The sequence below is a fragment of the Terrapene carolina genome, unplaced genomic scaffold (assembly GCF_002925995.2).
Source record: "Terrapene carolina triunguis isolate 2854851 unplaced genomic scaffold, T_m_triunguis-2.0 Scaffold84, whole genome shotgun sequence".
Classification (NCBI taxonomy): Eukaryota; Metazoa; Chordata; order Testudines; family Emydidae; genus Terrapene; species Terrapene triunguis.
The window spans coordinates 28,751,922-28,768,860 of NW_020664435.1; the positions used below are offsets into that span (position 1 = coordinate 28,751,922).

General features: G+C 43.1%; 1 protein-coding gene across 1 annotated transcript in view; it reads right to left on the reverse strand.

The window, feature by feature from the left end:
* The window catches only part of DYNC1I1 (dynein cytoplasmic 1 intermediate chain 1), a 234,361-nt gene that overhangs the window by 35,680 nt on the left and 181,742 nt on the right, over positions 1–16,939 (reverse strand). Inside the window, exons 12-13 of the mRNA XM_024212904.1 lie at positions 15,036–15,169; positions 11,828–11,972 (exon numbers count right to left, since the gene is read on the reverse strand). Coding sequence (XP_024068672.1) covers positions 11,828–11,972; positions 15,036–15,169 — 279 coding nt within the window. The remainder of the gene's footprint in view (positions 1–11,827; positions 11,973–15,035; positions 15,170–16,939) is intronic.

The window sequence follows — 16,939 nt, forward strand, 5'->3', positions numbered from 1 at the left end:
TTATATCGGGGTAGAGGTGTAGTTCTATTGACTTCAATGGGATGACTCATAGTGCACAAGTGCAGGACTGGGGCCTTAGCCTTTACTGTAAACCCACTGACAAAGGGCCCAGGCCTGTCAACTCTTAGTCATATGAGTAGTCCTTACTCCTAAGAACAGCATTTTCAAAATCACATTTATCACTACAAACTAGTTCTAGGAACTGTTAAAATGTGAGTACATTGAAAGTTCACTTTAACACCATTTTAAATTGCTTGAACTTCTGACTTACAAGCTGTATACCTACCATATGGCTAATGTTATGAAACAACTGGAACTGAAACTTGATGAGCTTGCATTCTTAAGTTTCAGCCCCCATTATCATTCTTACACACAGAACAAATAGATGAAAGCAATATCTTGAGCCAAATCCACGTATTTTTGAAAAAGGCAATTTTGGGTGAAATTCTGACTCTGCTGAAGTCAATGGGAGTTTTGCCATTGATTTCAAGAGGACCGGGATTTCAGCATACCTTTGCTATATTGGCAGATTGTTTCTAGCTGGCCAATTGTACTTGGGCCATGTTTCTTCAAAACTGCTGAATTCATCAGCTAAGCTTTAGTGGGGGGATTCAACCTTTTATTTTTAAAAGCATCCTTTTATTAAGTCGGCACTTTTCCATATGCTACTACACTATGCATTTTAGCCTCTGATACCTTTTAAAAGACTGCTGTTTTTCTCAAGCAATTTTTCTTGCAGCTCTTACCTATATGTAAATGACTCATTACAATATTATATCAAATGATAAATTTGAATCTCGTTATTCAAAAAGCTCAAAATGTATTATCCTTATCTTGTTACTACAGAAATCAGCACTTAGCTCCACCGATCATACCTGTTTTATTCTGCACCACGGAAGGCCCCATGACTGTGCCTTAAGTGCATCGCAGGCTGATTTGCAATTTACTCAGCTCATAATCCTGTCTGCGGAAATATTTTTGTCTTTTCAGAGAAAGGCCCTGGGGCATACTGGCAGCTATTGGCCAGAGTTGACTTTATCTGGCTGATTAGGAAGAATATGGCTTAGTGTGTTCCTTGTTTAGCGGAGAATCCTTCCCCATCTCCCTCCCACAGAGGACCCTCTCACAGTGGAACCAGTGTGCTCGCTGCAGGGGGGGGAGGGGAAGAGCAGGATTTGAGGAGGTGTAGGGAGGGACATTTCCTGGATACTGTTACATGGGGGAGGGTGCTCGGGGGTGGAGCCAGAAGGCCCAGCACTCTGAGGAACTTGTCTTCTGACTCCCCCAATGTGGGGGCACCAAAGATTACTCTGGCTGCCTCAGCAAAACAACCACCAAATTCTGTTCAGACTGTCTGAAGGACAAATAAGAACATCTAACCTGGCATCCTATTCTCATATCAACAGTTAGGGAGGTAACTTCCACCTTAGATCATCTGCTGGTAGAAAGGGTGGAGTAATGTTGCAGGAATGGAGACTGAGGCCCAATGAAATACTCAGAGAAAAGCCAGAGGACTGTGTAAAACACCTCACTGGCAGCTAGACGGGAGCAGAATCAGAGCTTTTCAATTAGATCTTGAGCCAATGCCCATTGAAATCTTTCAGTGGATCAGACCCCACGTCGTTAAGGAAAGACTATAGCCTGGGCTGGCTCTTTGCATAAATCCCTGTAACCTGTGCACTCCAAACCCCAAGAATAAAGCCTTGAGGAGGAATATTTTGCTTAGTGAAATATGTTGCTGTTGCTGTTTGATTAGGTGGCTCACTCACTCCCCCATCTTACTTAGAAACACAGATTGTCTTGGATTTCCTACCCCACCATTCTGTCCCCCTTTTCTCTGCCTCCTCTTCTCCTCCCTTTGCCAACAAATAAACTACTAGGCCTCGTGGTAAGCCTCTCCCCTTCCATGGTGATGGCTATGGCTATGCTCCTCCACTGCTGCAACCATTGCCTGAGGCATTGCCTGAGCACCACCTTGCTCCTCTTCCTGCTCTGCGCTGTGGATGATAGGCAATGGGGATTGAGTGGGGAAAAGAGGCAGGGATGCAGGATCGCATGGATATAGTTACAAGGGATCGTGACCATAGTTATTACAACACCATGGTTCTCACTGGAAAGAGGAAGGAACATTCGCGATCAGGCCCCTCAATGCTCAGTTGTTTCTTTTTTAAAAATAGAAAATACAATTTCATCACAGGGTGGCCAGTCTGCTATCACACTTGTGCTCAGGGAATTATTATGCCTTCTCGGCAGCCCTGTTGTTTCATTCTCAACATGCCACTTGCTAGGATCTGCACTCTGGAGGGTGGGGAATATTGACGAATCTCTAATGTGGCCGAACAGCGGTTTACACTGAGCCATCAAGATTAGTCTTTGTGGCTGGTAGGATCAGGAGATCTGCAGAATTTTCCTGGGTCAGCAACCGCAGACTCTGAGCTTAATTATTACTGAAGAGAACCCTATCTTGTAGGATTCTGAACACATTTCCTTTCCTTCTAATAACAAAATATTTCCAAGAGCACAACGGGGGTTGCTGTAGTAGATGGAGGGAAAATTTTGTTGATTAGCTGCATTACAAATTTTTTATATTTTTTTGTATATAGTCTTAATTATTCTGAAATACTTCATAGTTGCAGCCTGATTCTGCACCACTGTAGTCAATGGGAGTTTTGCGGTTGACTTCAATGGGATTGGGACTTAATTTTGTGTCGGTTGATGAACCCCTAATGCTAACTTCTGCTCTTGATATGTGCATGAAGCTTCCACTGATTACAACAGAATTTACACAAGTGCATTCTCAGCCAGAATTTAGCCCTTTCAGTTTTTGTCAAACCAGCCCCACCTCTCAGAAAATTTCTATTTTATTTTCTTACATGGAGATTTGTTCACAAGATGCTTCATAAGCATGAAGAAATAGGGTTTGGAATGTGCCTGCCTGCTTAAGTATATTTTCCTGTCGCTATTTAAAATACAGTTACACCGAAAACCAAAATCATGAGAAACACTTAATGTGAAAAATTCAAGGCTGACTTGAAACCACCTGACTTCACTTTGGTTTTGCTCCTTAAAATTACCTAGAAAATACCATAATCTTCTTTTCGTATGGCTGGATGAGAGCCAGACCTCTGGCTCCAGAGGTAAAGGGCAAAAACTAAAAATCCTGTCTGAACAGGCAGCTCCACCCTCTTCCCCAAGTCAGTTTGGCTTTTTGACAGAAAGTGAGCTCTGAAGCAAAATCATTCATTGCTTTGGTCTTGGACAAAACTCAAATTCCTGAACTCACATGGCAAACAGAACATTTCCATGAAATCCAGCATGATAACATTATCACCCTTTGTTTTAATCTATAATCTGATTCAATGCAGTGATTAGCAATTTTAATTACTTCTGTTAAAGAGATGAAGTCTTAAATAGAAATATACTTCTTAGGGGCAGATTAAGGAAGGATTCTTAGTGCCACTGGATCTCAGCTGGCAATCTAGGGGATGTGATGTAGTTGTCCATCCATGAAAAAATAAGGTCAAATTTGCCACTGGGTTAAGTGGACACAACTCCACTGTAATCTGTGGGAGACTGGAGGATAGTCAAGGAGTCCATTCAGAGAGAGAATGGGACAAAGTTTTTTGGGGGTACATAAGTTCACGGAGTCCAAGAGGGCTGGAAGGAGTATGTGCAAGACAAAAGGAAGCAACATTTTGTGGGGAGCATCGACGTTTCAGTGGATTCAGGTCACTTAGGCCTGGTCTATAAGGTTGCCAGAATAGCTGTACCAGTATAGTTATACCAGCAAAACCTTCTAGTGGAGACACAGTTTATACTGGCAAGAGTGCTTTTGTTCTTGTGTCTACACTAAGGCTTTTCCTGGCATAGAAATGATGTAAAAAAAATGTCACCCTCCTAACTGACATATACTGGGAAAAGGTTAAAATGTAGACCTGTCTCACCCCACCCCTCTTTCTGCTGAGAGATATACTCCACAATAAAGATATTTTTTACGATTAGTAAAAGTTATGGATTACAGACCCGAGCATGCAACCCTCACTCACCCAAATAGTTCCACTGGCCCTAATCCTCATGTCAGGCCCAGCGGCACTCAATGTAGGCCCAAGGAGGGGGGGCAAAGGTGTCTTTATAACACCTCTGCATTTCCTCAGTCCATGGAGCTGTCAGGGGATGAATGGTTCCAGGCGCAAGTTAGAGCACTCCCTGGGCTATAACGTACAGCTGCCTTCGATCGCCCTCAAGAGCCATACTGGTAGTCATGGCTTGCTGACACACAATGTGCTCCAGCCACACCTCCTTCCCCAGCACAACTCCTTGTGCTGAGGGCTAATAAATAGAGGCAGTATAGAGCCCGCTATGCTATCTTTTCACATCCCAGGGATTTCCCTTTGAAAGAGGAATCCTCAGCAGGCCACCTAGGCCATTTTCAAGGAATCTTTGCAACACCTGAGCTTTGGAAAGCAACCTATTGGGGCTGAAGATGATGTTTATTGACCCTAATGGGTCAATGCATGAGTGAAGATTTCAGGATTAGTCCCTAAGGATGTGAATTAGTGCTAGTAATAGCATAAGTAATCAGATGGGTTTCTCACACAGCTCTACCAATACAACTTTGTCTGGACCTCCAGGGCCCCCGCTGAATTAATTGCTTTTCCTGTTTTAAATTAAAGATCTGTCCAGGGCACCTCTAGAACAGAAATTACGAACTGTTGTGGTTTTGTGATATGGACAAATGTCCTCTAAGGATAGGAGGAGCTCTTCCAACTCAGTTTCAATGTTCCTACCTAATGCTACGGAGGCCTGAACCAGAGTTTCCAGAGCTGAAAGGCTGGTGTGCTTACCTGCTGTGTGAGTTCCGGTAGCTCCATGAAAAAGCATAAAAGTAATAGCTTCGGTTGGTAGGCACATTCCGGGGACAGTGAGATGTTAATTATTAAAGCAGACTATTCAGTTCAGGACAATTTATGGTCTAGGAAATTATTAGAAATTAAAATAAAAAAGCACAAAATTGATGCAGTGGAGTAAGTTCTACATACTGTACCATTAGTACCAACCTGTATTCTGTTTGACTGACAAAAGTAGTCTTTTTGCTTAATAGAATGTCAAGTACAATTGTTTTCATCAATACATAGATTATATGGCTAGAAAGGACCATTGTGATCATCCAGTCTGACCTTCTGCGGAACACAGGCCATAGGACTTCCTGAATTAACACCTGTTTGAACTAGAGTGTGTCTTTTAGAAAAACATCCAATCTTGATTTTAAAATTCCCAGTGGTGGAGGAACCACCACCTTCCTTGATACGTTGTTCCAATGGTTTTGTTAAGTTTATTGTACTTTTATCACAAATGCTATTTACTTTTTTCTGTACTTGTATCAGTAAATGTGAGTTAGTCGATAAGAAATCTAAGGAGCTGACACTGACTTCAGTTAGTTTAACTGGTATTATACTAGATCAAATCAATGTCAGCTAATCAGATTTCTAGATCCTTGTCCAATAATCACTTGATTATTTAGAAAAGGAAAAATTAAAACTATTAAAAATTGGTGTACTAGTAAACTTAAAAAATATGGATATTTTATGAATAAATTGTTTTCTTATTGACTAACTCACATAATAATTCAATTTTTCTGATTCATTCTGCTACAGCAATTTCCATCTGAGTATCCATTTGTTCTACTGTGCTGGTTGTATTGTCATCTTTTTTTTATTATTATTACTATTCAGATTCATTCTTGGCAGGACACAGGCAGCAGCAGCAATGCAAACTTTTTCACATTGTCCTATTGATGTGCTTCCAGGAGAGGACTGCCTCTCGGTATGAGACAGCTGTTCAGTCTCCAGGCCAAATTCAAAACTGATGTAAGTGTTGATTCAAGTTACAGGCTGGGAAGATGGTGTGAAAGTGCAGGTTGGTGTCATTTGCACCAAGATGTGGAAGGAGGGGTCATATCAGGAAAAGCAACCAAAGGGAGGCTGTAGGAAGTTGTAAGAAAGTAAATCCCCTGATGGTTGCTTTGCTGTTCCCTGGATAGCCACTTACAAAGTGTAAACTGCACCAACATCTGGCTACCAAGACTCCTGCCTGAAGCAAAAATATCCCACCTCAGCAGCTTTCCTCCTCAACTGCCATGTGCTGTCCCTAATCTCCCACCAACTGCCACTGTCTTCCAATAACTGCCCAGACCTTGCTGTGCATCTGATCCACAGTCCATTGTGCAGTTTTTGCATGTAGAGCCCAAACTGAAATGTATAAGTCTGTTCCACTGTTTAAAATTAAGCGTACCAGCCCAGCACAATAGACTGGATTGGAGCAGCTCAGGAGAACAAGGGGATAACAGGCAAGCAAAGGGAATTGGAAGGAAGAGGTAATACAAGGAATGAAAGGGGGACTGGAAAGAAGAGGCTGCAAATGGTGCAAAAGAAGGAAGACAAAACTGAATAGGGAAACAAAAGGGAGGAGTAAATGACTAGAGGGACAACTTCTGGCCAGCTCCACCATTCCCTGCCAGCAGTGTGGGAGTGATCCTGATGGCCAGTCAACTCCACATCTTCTCTCAGTCTAATTATCACAGAATCACAGAATATCAGGGTGGGAAGGGACCTCAGGAGGTCATCTAGTCCAACCCCCTGATCAAAGCAGGACCAATCCCCAACTAAATCAAAACTCTAATGACTGGGCTCGTCCAGAATATGAACCCGGGCCCTCTCTCACACAAAGCGAGAATCATACCCCTATCAGCATTTGCTATTCTGATTAAACATAAGGCAAAGGCGGGGACACAAGTATGGATTAGGAGAGTGCTCTAACACATACAACCTCTCTTCTACTCAACTACCCCTTCTGGTCATCTGTTAGACAAAGACACAAGTGGAGAACAGTGTACCAACCATAAGCAGCTTCCCCATGCTTCTAGCAGAGTTGAAGGGTAAGAACTGGGAGAGATGGGTGACACTGGAAAGGGAAGTCAAAATCCAGGTCTCCTTCCAGCCTATACAATCTCCCTCCAGCAGCAAGCACAGAAAACTTCCTCCAGTCTGCAGCTAAAGTCTCCTTCTGGCAGAATAATGCACTGTACTGATAAGCCCCAAGAAATCCAGTCCTGCTTTCTTCTCATGACATAACCCCCACTCTGCACAGCAATTACAGTCAGAATACTAATGGTACTTATATTGCATTATTTAACAACACAGCATTTATTAATTATCTAATCAACAGGAGCATTAATTAATTAATTAATTAACCAACTACGCTTAGCCTTTTCAAAGCACTTTATATCTTCAAGGCACTCCCAGACAATATCTAATTAAGGACAAGGCTCAGAAGAGCTTTTCCCACTGGCACGTCCCTTGGGACTGTTCTGGATCCCGGGATCTCACAGGACATGGCATGCTCTCATGCGTCAATGGCAAACCTTCCATTCACTTCACCGGGAGTCTCATGGTGCCACTGATGCCAAAGAGCCAGGACTGTACATTATTTTTTATCGCCCCACCCTCCTTGTTCTGGTTCTGTCACTACCTTAACAAAAGACATTTATTCCTGCTTCGATATTTCTCTGGACGCTTACAGAAGCAGTAAAAATGTGATATAATTATTGAATAATCTGATGTGTGACTACTTGAACATTTTATCACTGATACCCACAGAGTCTTCATTTCTCAGCCAGTTGAGGATGTCATTCTCAGTTATTTGTCTGAACTCTGCCTTTCAGTGGAAGGAAGAGTGTGTTAGAGCAGATTATAAAATGTCACGCCAGATTGTTTTAAGGGAGCCGGTGATTTCAGTCTATCAGTCAAACTCGCACTACCTAAGTGCCTTTCCCATAAGCACCCAGGATGCTGCACAATGTCAATAGACAATAGAAACACACGGGTTTCATGTTTTGCTTTGCAAGTGGACAGTGGCTCTGAAGCTTTAAAAATAAAAGAATTGAATTTCAGGACCAAGGAGAATAATATGCATGGGATTAAGAAGACAGCATCTGTATGAACAAACAAACTCTAAAGCCTTTGGATGCTGAAAAAGAGTGATCTGACAAATAAGGAGCAAAGGGCAAAAGCAACGTTGAGTAAACCGTCGTAAAGCATCATCAGCACTTAATTAAAATTAACCCACTGATTTATTAGTAGACAATCAAACTATTTGAAGGGATGAACCAAAGGCCACTGAAGTCAATAGATGCTTTTCCAATGACTTTTCAATGGGTTTGGATCAGGCTTTTAATGGGAGCAATGTGATTAAAAAAACCTTAAACCCTCGCTGAAGAATATTGTACTAACCACAAACAAGAGAATTAACCAAATGATATGCAAACAAAATATTGCACTGGTCAGATGAGAAGGAAAAGGAAGTATAGATTGGCATTTCTGCACAGGTCTCGTGTCTCAGTCTGGCTGGATTCCCGAGCAGATTAAAGTTTTAAAAGGTAGCTGCTATAAAAAAGCTAGCTGTCTACCATGGGAGCCCTCTCCTGAACTGTGAAAAGGTCACCTATTACAGATATGAATTTAGTTCTTTGTTAAATTATTGTATTCAGCAGGATTTGATTCAAACGTTTTGGCATTGGATTTTTGTATGGGGATGTTGGACTGTGGACCACTATCAGTACTGTTATTTTCTGTGTCCAAAACACTCTCCAATCGTGCTAGTGGAGTTTTAGACCAGTATTCTAGAATACTGTGGTTTTATTTGTAAAGTGTTATATAAGATAGCTACCTGAGATAAAACGTCCTATTCATCCCTGGTATAATTTCATTAAAGCCACTGATGAATCAGGCCCTTATGGACAAATTCAACACCCACTCACCGGGCTGCCAAATATCATGCATCTCACATGATATCATGCATCTCACACGTATTTGGTACCCCACAGTGCAGCCTCGCAGAGATGTCACGCTTTCAGTTGAGCTTCAGGATCTCTGTAGTTGTGGCTACCAGCCACTGGGGCAACTGCTGAGCAGCCCTCTGGGTGGTCTTTCTGGCTCCTCCCTGGCTGCTCCCCTTATTGGATCTCAGTGGGGAATAGGCAGCTGGGAAGAGAAGGCAGCAGCAAAACAAGCAGAAGTGGGTGGGGCAGAAGGTGAGGGTCCAACATGGAGTCCAGACTCCCCTAGCCACCCTTCCCCAGCCTTAGTCACCCCAGACATCCTCAGACAGCATTTTCCACCTATCCCCCTATTCAGCTCCCAGTTATCCCCCATCCCCTTGATCCAGAGACACTGGACACCCCCACTCAGGCACCTACCCAACAATCAGTCACCCACACCCAGGTACCCCAGCACCATTCACCATCTATCCCCCCATCCAGCTCCTAGTGATCCTCCATCCCCTCTACCCAGAGACCCATAGACACTGGACACCCCCACCCAGGCTCCCACCCAACCATCAGTCACCCCCACCCAGCTACCGCAGCACCATTCACCATCTATCCCCCCATCCAACTCCTCCTAGTGATCCTCCGTCTCCTCTACCCAGGTACCTGTAGACACCAGACACACCCACTGAGATTCCCACCCATTCACCAATCAGCCCTACCCAGCCACCTCCAGATACCAATTGCCCATATTTCCACCAAGCCGCCAGTTGCCTCCCTCCAGACAGCCACTCCAGGCACTCCCACCAGCCTTCCACCCAGCCACCAGATATCCCCACCCAGCTATCCCTTCAAACAGCTTCTATCCATTACCTAGCAACCCCCAGAACCCCCGGCACCCACCAATCCCCCAGACGCATGCCAGAATGCTCATTACAGCTGCCAAGTTTTGAGCAGTTCCATATCCCATCCCCATTGACAGGGTCTGTTGACTATAAGATGAAGTTTAGGGTTACATGCAAATTATTTACAATCATACAAATTAAGTTGTTAATTTCTGTAAGATGTCAGACATGGAGCAGTGCAACACGTGGCAGCTCTGATCACTGATGTCATTGAAAAGTCTCCCATTGTCTACAATGGACATTGGATCAGGCCCTGAGATTATATATTTTAACAAACATATAATTAAGCCTTTGCATAAGGAGGATTCAAATAACTGCCAAGTATCAAGGTAGCTCCATTTCTATTTAGAGCATAATGCTGTCACATGACCTGCCTCTAGCCAGTTTTGTAGTTACATTTGCTATGCATCTGTACATCATTTCCCACCCATGATGCCTTTGAGGAAAACATTCTGAGATGCTTCCGGATTGGGTCAGTTTCCAACATTGGAATCCTGTTGGGTGCAGCTCAAGATGTGAGCCAAACAACATCAGCGATTCTTAAAGACACTGCCAAGATTAAAATCAGACATTTGAAAAACAAATCTCTACCTATTGAATGATGATAACACAATTTAGATGATTTCATCAGCAAGAATATTAACCTAATTTACACTTGTTTAGATTTTGTTTTTCATTCAGCTCCCACAATGAAGGTAGCCTGGTCTATTTAATCAACTTCATATTTTTCCCTCACTTTGGTTATCCTACACCAAGACAATACTACTGAAGATGGGGTTAGCATCTGCTTAGTTTCACCAAACTGTATGGCAATTTTTGTTGCACAAAATAATCTCTCTGTGTGAGGTCTGTACGCAATACATCCCTGGACATGTACATGTACAGTGTGTATAGATTTTACAGCTGATAATAACTACATTAAATCTCCTCAGGGCTTCCTCTAGTCAGAAGGAAAAAACTCTACTTCTGTGCCAACATCTTGGTGCACTGTTTGCATATTATTAACCCTAGGAGTTTGGCCTGCATACGGAGTACTAGGTTGGTCACTTTGTAAACTGTAATACAAAACAACACAAACTGTAACCAAAGTCAAAAACATCAGTAGTACATTCTGATTCCGTTTGCAGAAGCACAATTCTTTAGTAAGTGCCAGAAAATGTCAACTTAACTTCTGTCAGAGAATCATATTTGTTAGAGATAGAAAGTATTATTCAAGTCATCTACTCCAGCATCAGTGATTTCCCTAATGCTGTTCTGGTGACTAACCCTAATTTATATTTTGTCAAGTACTTTTAGATCTATGGCATATTATGCTAATTATTACACGACAGGTGCAATTCCATTGGGCCAGGTTCACTGAACCAGATTCGCTGAACCTGGAACTGGGCCATTTATTTCTCGGCACCAACTTGGATGTACCTGACCCCCAGGGGGATTTGCTCAAGGGAAGGCAGATGGTGTTCTTGAAGATAGACTCCCTCTATTCTGCTAGGGGGTGTGGTTGCTCTACATCCCATCGGCAGAGGCTGGGAAGGAGATGGGGTGATCATCTTCTTAGACAGTGCCACCACTTTTTGGACTGTGCTGTCCCTTATAGATCCTCAGTAAACAGGAGGTTAGTGTGGCTTTTGGCCATCACAACATCAGGGGATGGTGTAGAGGTGTAGGCAAGGAGAAGCTGCCTACGTAGGATGGCATAAACCTTGGGATTAATTTAGCTGAGGCAGATATATTAGGGATGAATTTTAGCCATGGAGTCCACATGCATTACCTTAGCTAAATTATCCCTTCATATGAGACAGATTCTTCACCCTCATTTAAAGCTTAAGATTCAAAGTATTTCTGAGAATGATATTTTCATGTAACAACTCCCCAAATTCATACTGTGCTTCTTTTGCAATATTTGGATAGGTAACTTGAGCAACAGGGAAAAAGAAAGTATGTGAGGGGAAAACAACGATTAATTAATAATAGCGGATGCAACCATCTGTTGGAATAGATTAGGCCTTGATTATAAACTGCAAAAATGGGCAATATTTGCCTATAAAAGTTATCTAAATATACTAAGCAAGCCTACCCAGTCCCCTCCCAGATCTCTCACCTTTGTGGTCCACAACTTGACTGTCCAGTCAAATGATGATGTGACAAAGAGATGGGAAAAGTCGATTGGGCCCACTGCCATGTGGCAATTGATCCCCGTGACAGGTCCTTGGTGGCCTTCAAAGATTTCACCAATTCCTGCTTTACTGCAGAAAGAAGATACACACACTAACATTCAGGGACTTTTGAATACTAGGCTTTTTTCTTTATCTTCAAGTTCTTGTCTCACTGTTTCCCTAGTAAACTACCATGCAATCTGTAAAAAACAGCATCTTTCAGTTTGGGCTTTGTCTCTAAGGACGTGCTGCTGTGGGCACAATTCATGCACTGGGGTGGCCAGAACTCCACTTACTGAGACTTCCTTACTCTGCAGAATACATCCATACGTGACACTCACATACAGTATCAACTATACTGTGCTTTAGAATAATATGAATAATAATAAAGGAAGACTCACAGAGCCAAATAAATCAGAGTGAGCCATTATCATGGGAATTAGCCATTAAAATTCAAAATGCATAAATAAAAATGACACATCATTAGCAACTTCCTTTCTTTCTAAATATCTGAAATAACCTTCTCATGGCAACTGGCCAGTTCACCAAGAAGCAAATCCTATTCATATGACTCAAACTATTCATATGATTAAGGCGAACAGGATTTGTTGTCAAGTCCTATGGGCTAGGTATTGGTTTGAAAGAAAAGATTTCCATTTCAGAGGAACATAGAACTGGAAGGGAGATCTCCTGGGTCATCATGTCCAGTCCCCCGCTCTCGGAGGCAACTCCGTTATCTAATCCCATTCATAAACTTATCAAGCTCCATTTTTATTACATGAAATGGAGATCACATGAGGAAAGATCAGAACAGCTATAAAGAAGGAAAACATGTAGATCTTCATTAGAGAGCGTACGCGTAGTGCGTTACTCACTCTGTTAACAACCAGCCCGAATCAACTTACTGCACTGCCCCACCATACAAAGAAAAGAGAATAATAACATCTCCCCTTCAGTCACATGGATACATACACCAGAAAAGGAACAAACTCATTCAAAATATCACCGGCTCTAACACAGCCGCAAAGTCCATGCAGTCTTACCCTTTCTCAGTAGGACCAGAGTAAGAGCAGCCAGAGGGCAAGGCCAAGAACTGTATTAGAAGGAACCTTTCCAGGCTCTCTCCTCAAACAGCCCTATCAGCCATGGCAACATGGCTGAACCAGTAGCTGCATTGCCATTGGCTATCAGCCAGTGGTTGAATTCTGCAATACCTCTGAGGAAGCACTGATTTACCGCCAGTCTTATTGTGGTCTTTTCTCCAGCCCTCCTTTCTTTTTTCCACACAGCTAATGGGCTGCATGGATATTTTATAGCTAGGTTCTGGGGATGTGGGGAGAGTGACTTGCATAGCTGTTTTTCCTAGATGCAGCTTTCTCCAAAATTTTGCTCCCCTCTGCACTATGCTGTGTTGGAGAGCATTGAGGACCTATGAAAATAAAATGCAGTTTGGGAATGATTCCCAATAGAACACAGGCAAAAATGGCAAAGAAGCAAGAATAGCAAGAGCAGCTGACACTTTCCTCCTCTGGTGGGGGACAAAACAGGTACATCTGAAAGATGACAAGTGCTAAATTAGAAATGACCTTGGGCAGCTTTCACTTATCCAGACAGCCAAAGATTAATTCAAACCATCAGTCACTCCATCACTATAACCCCTAGATAGAGACATTGAGTGTTGCTGTACTATCAGCAAAAAAGCGAAAATAATCCTTTAAAAATGTACGACTATTTGTTTAATAGTATGAATATGTAACAGAGGGCCCATTCTTTAAACACCGCATCAACATTAAGGAAAATTATTTGGACATTAGAATTATAGAAAACAACAACATGTGAAGCTACATCACCCCAATATATTTCAAAGTGTTGAATAAAACACCGATGGAAAGCTGAAGAGCTTGTTCTTTACAAGAGGCTCTCAAGAACGCTGCACAATGAAAGTGTTAGCAGTTAACACAAGCACACAAGATGGCTGAGACTCATTTTAATGAACATGAGGAACTGATCTTTGAAGTGCCCCTGGGGAGATTCCTCTGGCTGCTAACAGCATCCTGAAATAGTTTACAGGGTGCAAAATAAGGAACTCGTTTAAATTATGGAAGTGGATTTACACCTTCATCACATTGGTGAAGAATAGGAGATCATTGTTAGAGTGTACATAGCACCAAGGCTCTCCTCTGATCTAATACTTGGAGTCATAGTTCATACTTTGAAAGATCAGTGCATTGGGTAGATTCCCTATAATGCGAGAGAACATTCTAATGGGCAGTCTTTACACTGTGGTTAAGAAAGCCTCACTTTCCCATGAAGATCGTTAATGGCCCGATCCTGTGCTGCTTACTGAGGCAAAACTACCATAGAAGTCAATGGGAGTACAGGTTGCAGGATCAGACCCCTAACCAACAACAATACATTTTGGGCGACATTTTGTCCTGCGTTACGCAGGTGCACTCCTGAGAAGATGCAGTAGGAAGCTTCTCCCCAGTGTAACCTGCTAGAAAAAGGCAGGCTGAAGATGTCATGCAAGGAAGTTCTAGGCTGAGGAGGAGCAGTTAGCCACCTTTGGGTTGCGTACAGACCCCCAGCACACGTGAGGCGCTAGGTGGGAGACATGCACAATGCTTTTGCTTTAAGAAATGGTGAGGAGTGCTGCTGAATGTTCTGTCTCAACGTTCCAGGAGCCATTCTGCCCTGTGCAGGCAGAATAGCTCTGAGACCCTTCTGCGGGCTGCTGCCATTCTGCCCTCTTCTGTCCCCACCCCTAGACTCAGAGGAGCAAGGTCAGAATTTTGCCCTTTAACAGACTATATCTCTACCTGCTATTAACAAGAGTCTGGAGGTGTAACTGAACAAACAAGGTGGGCTGACTCTCCAGAGTGGAGACCTACGAAGAAGCTAAGGGTTATGAACATTGGGTGAGGTGTGTGTGGGGGGGGAAGGGCGCGTTATATCCTACTCTCGTGATTAATTTAGATCTGAATACCCTAAAACGAAACTATCAGTAATGGTGTAAAACTACAGAACCCGAACAGTGCTGATAATAATAGACCAACCCAAGAGGCTGATTGTTCTCCATAACACCCTAGCACCCGCCTCGCCCCCTAGAGACAGAAACAGGATATGCTGCAAGTAAGCAGTACTGAAAATCACCTTCCATGACGACAAGCCGTGTAGACGGTACCCTCCTCGCTGCCAACCACGAAGTTGTTGACGTCTCCTGTTGGGAAAGCCATTCCTGTAACTGCCACCGGCTTGGATTTATTGTAGGACAGCTCCATGCTCTCCTACCAAAACAGGACAGAGTTATTTTTTTGTTTTTGTTTTTCACCAATTGTTTTCTAAATGTGTCACAGGAAAAAAAAATCATTTGGCTAAATGACGTGTTGATTTTGCATAGGGCATTACAAGAAGCCACCATAATGTCACCAATCATGATGCTTGATACTGCCATTCACATGGCTGCATATCCCAGGTTCCAAAGCAGCTAGAATTCATCAGTGTGTGCTACATCTTTTTAAGTCAGACAGAGATGACAGGTGAGAATTTAAAAACTAATGGTGTAGAAACTAAAGATAATACCTTAATGGCTTCACTTGTCAGCCCCAGGCTCTAATAAAACATACAATACCCTTCTATTTACAAACATTCTTGAAATCAATTGTTTACCGAGAAACACAAGTAATATCAGATACACCCCGCACACTTACCAAACTATGCCATTTGTACCTCAGTAGAACCGATTTAGAAAGTTCGGGTCATGTCACCATTGCCATTCTAAACAGCATTTTTCAAGGGGTTGCTATAGCAACCATAAACACTCACTCTGGGTTCTATTGTCAAGTTGCAAGCATGTGAGCATATTTTCTTTCACTTTCCCTCGCCACACTTCAAACCAAATAAGCTGTGTCCATGTTTTGAAGTAACATGAGTGTGGATACTCTATTTTATTAGCATATAGTTTAAGCGGATTATTTTTTGCACATATATAACTCAAAACCACTTGCTTTTGAAGCTTAAATTGTGTAACTCAAGAATCCACAATGCAGATGATGGATTTAGCAATTTTCATTTATAGCTATTTAGCCTGGTATTTTTTCCCTTTTCAAAATTCCTAAGTCACTGGTCTTTTAGGGCCCAATCCTGTAGCCTTCCCTTGCAGGAGAAGTCTTACTGAAGTCTGATGGGAGTAAAGGCTGCAGAATCAGCTCTATGGTATTCCTTACTAGCTGGAATATATCCTCCCATGAAAAACATTTGCCTCTGTTAAAAGAGCCAAAACAAAAACTAGCAAATTCATAGATATTTGAATGTGGAGCAAATATGCATGTGCTTGTGTGGGTGCAAATCTTCATAGGGCAGATCCTCAGCTGGTGTCTACATGGAGCTCTCACTTTAATGGAACGATGACAATTGACATCAGCTGAGCATCTGCCCCCATCAGGGGCGGCTCTATGTATTTTGTCACCCCAAGCACGGCAGTCAGGCAGCCTTCGGTGGCGTGCCTGCGGGAGGTCCGCTGGTAACGCAGATTTGGCGGCATGCTTGCGGGAGGTCCGCCGGTCCCGCGCCTTCGACTTACCTACCGCCGAAACCGCGGGGCCGGCGGACCTCCCGCAGCCTGACTGCCGCCCTCACAGCGACCGGCAGGCCGCACCCCGCGGCTTGCGGCCCCAGGCACGCGCTTGGTGCGCTGGTGCGTGGAGCTGACCCTGGCCCCCATATGTACAACTGTCACCCGGTGGCCAGACACACCAATGCTTCTTTGAAAATCTGGCTCCATATTTCTAGAAGGTTTAAGACTGTGAGACAAACCAGCAAAAGCCATGAAATTCCAAGCTGAGGCTAGCACCTTGACTTCAAGTTGCATGCTTTTCTTTGCAACAGCAGCATAAGTTCAGTATAGGATCTCTGACTCAATGTAGAATGTACCATGTTGTTGGAACCCAATTCTGGAGCTGCAGTATGCATGGACATCCCATGTAAGTGGAGAGGTTACAGAATGGGGGTATTCACAAACCCTTGTGTCACAACTGTAGCACTGTGCTGTGCTAATG